At 32.6% G+C, this 3,908-nt stretch overlaps 1 protein-coding gene across 1 annotated transcript; it reads right to left on the bottom strand.

Moving 5' to 3' along the window:
- Nucleotides 1-2,307: 2,307 nt before the first annotated feature.
- Nucleotides 2,308-3,748, bottom strand: Emc4 (ER membrane protein complex subunit 4). The gene is made up of 3 exons (XM_076796010.1): nucleotides 3,536-3,748; nucleotides 2,867-3,138; nucleotides 2,308-2,610 (listed from the first exon to the last, which is right to left on the bottom strand). The coding sequence occupies exons 1-3, from the start codon at nucleotides 3,592-3,594 to the stop codon at nucleotides 2,414-2,416; spliced, it is 528 nt and encodes a 175-aa protein (XP_076652125.1). The 5' UTR covers nucleotides 3,595-3,748; the 3' UTR covers nucleotides 2,308-2,413.
- Between the last annotated feature and the right edge of the window lie 160 nt (nucleotides 3,749-3,908).

The raw sequence follows: 3,908 nt of genomic DNA, 5'->3' as shown, positions 1-3,908 counted from the left end.
GCGGAATACCTGCCAGTACCGAGTTTGCTAGGCCGATCATGCAAGCTGATCTCCCTCCATCGAGACACGCCGGTGCTCAGGAAACTGTTTTTACTTGTCCCCGACAAAATTCTCCCTCTCGGTCCACCGAAAGAAACCACCGGGATCGAAATCCCCCCATGGAATTTCGAAAGGCACTTATCTGTTTTCAATCAGTCCGATGATAACGGGACAAAGCTTTGCAAATTTTTTGCGCTCCAACCGGGAAAAAATATGCAAACGATTTCTGTGTAGGGCACTCCGACGAACTCACCTGAACACCCGACGGTCCACCGTTTTGCAATTTCTCGTCAAATTTAAAATATTTTTTTAAATACTTATTTATTCTCAAATTTTCAATTTCAAGATTTTTTTACACAACTGCAAAAGATTTACAAATATTTCTTTCTTAAGAAGATTCTACTGACGCCTCTGAACATAACGGTATATTTTTTTAGAACATTATGAACATTCAATATTGTTTAAACGTAGTTTCAAGCAACAACGACACAAAAAACATGATTGTCAAAATAGATGTTGAATTTTTTAAAAAGCTAAGATACTTTGGTTAGTGCAAATTAGTTAACTAGAGCTTATTCGGTTTTCTTCGTATAAATGTGCTTACATTCGCGAATGTCGGCTCTTGTTCTTGATCGTTCAATGAAATCTCCGCGATACCGTTAAGTCCAAAGAATATAATTGGGAACTTCAAGTATCTTTGAACTCGATGGGCATGAGTGAGATATACTCAGTGTCCTTTTTATCATCGTCAACCAACAATTATTATGATTTTTCATTTATCTTTCACTTATTTTTCAAAGCTGTAGTTTCAACAATCTCCAATCTAATATCAAAAATTGAATTCAATTTAATTATTTTTAATGATTTGATTTAATGCAATTGTTTTCAATTATTAAGTTGATTTCATTCAAAACCTAAAATTGGATGTAATAAAATTATTTTCAATGATTTAGTTAATAATTTAATTGTAATTTAGTTATTTTCAATTATTTTACTAAGTTCTATTTACTTCATTACCCTAATTTTAAAAGCTTTATAGCAACAAACAATTGTATAACATCTAAAGTACATTACTTTTTACTGTAAATATCTCTTCTTCTTCTAACTTTTGTTTGCCACCAAGGATAAGGTAAGCGTTTAGAATTGCCGCGATAAAGGAGGACACCGTGTGTACATAAAATCTTATTGTTGATCTCTGTCCTGCTTTCTCCGGCAATTATTTCCGGTACATAAAAACCTGCAGCCTTAAGTGTTAATAGGCGGCATGAATCATATGAATTCTTCAAACATTATCTCACATTATATTGTACTACATAATAACAATTAATTTCTTAAAATCCCATAAAAATAACTATTTTTGTCACTAACTAAAATAACATTTTCTATAATTCAACAATCCGAAATACTATAATTTACTATCATAAAATTAAAGTATATATTCGAAAGAATTCGAATTCAAATATTTTGCATTTGAAATTCCCGCCTAATTTACGCGCACCATAAGTGCTGCGCACAGTAATAAGCACGTTCTCCCAACAAAGACGCGATTTCAACGTAAAATTAGTGTACTGGTGGACTGCGTGACTACATAAACGACGTTTACGAAGGTAATGGTGCAGCAGGATTCTTATTCAAACTGTTTTTTACAAACAGTTGATTCATCGTAAATTAACTATCGATAATTAATTCAAATTTAAAATTCTCGTATGTAATTTCTCTAGAACAGTAAACAATTCGATCGTCATACGAAAGTATATGTTATCAGTGATTGATTCTGCGTAAAATGCAAAGTCTAATAAAAACTGCATCATCGTTCGATCAATATTTAGATTTATGATTTAAGAGGAATAAAAACTGTAATTGAATATCAGTGAACAACTGCCATTAAAAAAATGTTAAGGGCTTTGGTATGTTACAATGATCATTATCATGCAATTTTATTTTGAATTCAGGAAAGTACTAAATTATTACATTTGTCTTTTAGGTTACCTTTGGTCTGGGTGTGTATGCTGGCATGTACATCAGCCAAAACTATGAAGTACATCATTTCTTAATAGAAAATTATTTAACGATTTGAGTCATTCACACTTATTATAATGATCATTTTTCTAGGTGCCTCGCGTGGATGATCCTTCGAAGATCATTCAACGGTTAAAAGAAATAGCAGATGAATACAAAAAGAAATAATTAAACTACAGACTTGTGTTATGCCTACTTTGCTTTGTGTGTTGGACAACTATGTACATAAGTATGTGAATAGTCGCAATATATAGTATTTTTCGATTTTATTTTAATAAAACATTTTTATGAAATGTGTCGAACTGTAATCCACACAAATGGTACAATATACCTAAGTTTACAACAGTTGTTTGCGTCATACATATATGAATCCACCACCAGAATATTCCAACCGAGCCTGTGGCTCTACAAATGCCAGCCAGTCCGATGCATGCGTTGGGAGCAGTCCCATCGACTGGCATTTGTACAATGCCAATGCCATGTTTACCAACTGACCCAAGAAGTAAACAAACTTTTGACCAAAAGCATGAGTTCCCTCAATGACCTTAAACGCTGAAGAAAAATAAGAGTTAAGATATAGGAAACAACTTGAGGATAGTTTAAGTTTAACCCTCGGGAGGTCGCAGTTGATCTGACAGATACTGATATTCCTACTTCCCATTATAAGAATTTTGCAATAGCCGAGTCGTTTGACAAAGGAAACAAACAAAGCTATCAAATTTAGAATTAGATTTTATGTGTATCTGTCGGATCAACCGCAACCTCTCAAGGATTAATGATAATATTGATATGTAATTGTAACACTCACTTTGCTGGAGAGTGAATAGTGCCTTCACTGGTCTAATGATTAGCATACCAACCATCATAATTGGGAATATTGCTATAGAGTTACCAGCCATATACATAATGAATAAATTCATTGGAACTTGTTTCAGGGGACCCAATGCGAGATCCCATGACTTTTTCATGATTAAATGATTCGAATCTGTTTCCCGAATCGATTCCGCAGCATGAAACAATGCGACTGCTGGTGTGTAGCCTGGGGGTGCAGGGATGTCTGCATTTTTGTCTTGTTTGTTTCTAAAAGTCACAAATAATTAGAGTAATTAGAACATCAATGCCTTTTAAACAAAAAGTGTAAAAAGTATTGAAATTAATTGTAATTAAATTTGATTGGTTCTTCAATAATGATTTTCTGTAATATGATTGTTTATATGTGAAGCTTTTAGTTCTGAAAACATGAATAAATTTCACTGATCTTGTTTTATAGGTTTAGAACTCTATTTTAAATCCAGAAAACTATCATTGTGTATTCGTACAAAACCTAACCTATACGGAACCTAATCTTTCAATTACATACTTGCAAATCAAAATTTCAGAGCTTGTTAATTTTTTAAATCTTATGAAACGTTTATACCTAAAAATTTACTAAATTAAATTTGCGTAATGAAAATGTTAATTGAAACAAGTTACCAACTTGTGAGCGAAGTCCAGGGCCCACTTCGATCGTTTTGTATTTTGTTTGACTGCCATCATTACTGTTGCACTGTTACATGCAATTCAAAATCTGTTTAATAATATTGCAGTTTATGATCGCGTTATAATGACGTACAAAGAGCCACGAAACGATTATAGTGCATAATGTATGAAACGAACTGTCTTTCAATTTCTAATGCACATGCGCGGTAGGAGCATCAATAATTGAATTGAATTTGAATTATATTTATGTAGTACATATTATAACCCCATCGAATATTGTAATAAAATTATGACTTGCGTAACATAATGTAGGAAAAGTAGTTTTTTGAAAGTACTATATTGATTTATTCATCAAATAAATCATATTAAAA

The sequence above is a fragment of the Halictus rubicundus genome, chromosome 11, assembly GCF_050948215.1.
Source record: "Halictus rubicundus isolate RS-2024b chromosome 11, iyHalRubi1_principal, whole genome shotgun sequence".
Taxonomy (NCBI): domain Eukaryota; kingdom Metazoa; phylum Arthropoda; class Insecta; order Hymenoptera; family Halictidae; genus Halictus; species Halictus rubicundus.
The sequence above is the reverse complement of the archived record's forward strand: the minus strand, read 5'-3'. Positions and strand labels throughout refer to the sequence as shown.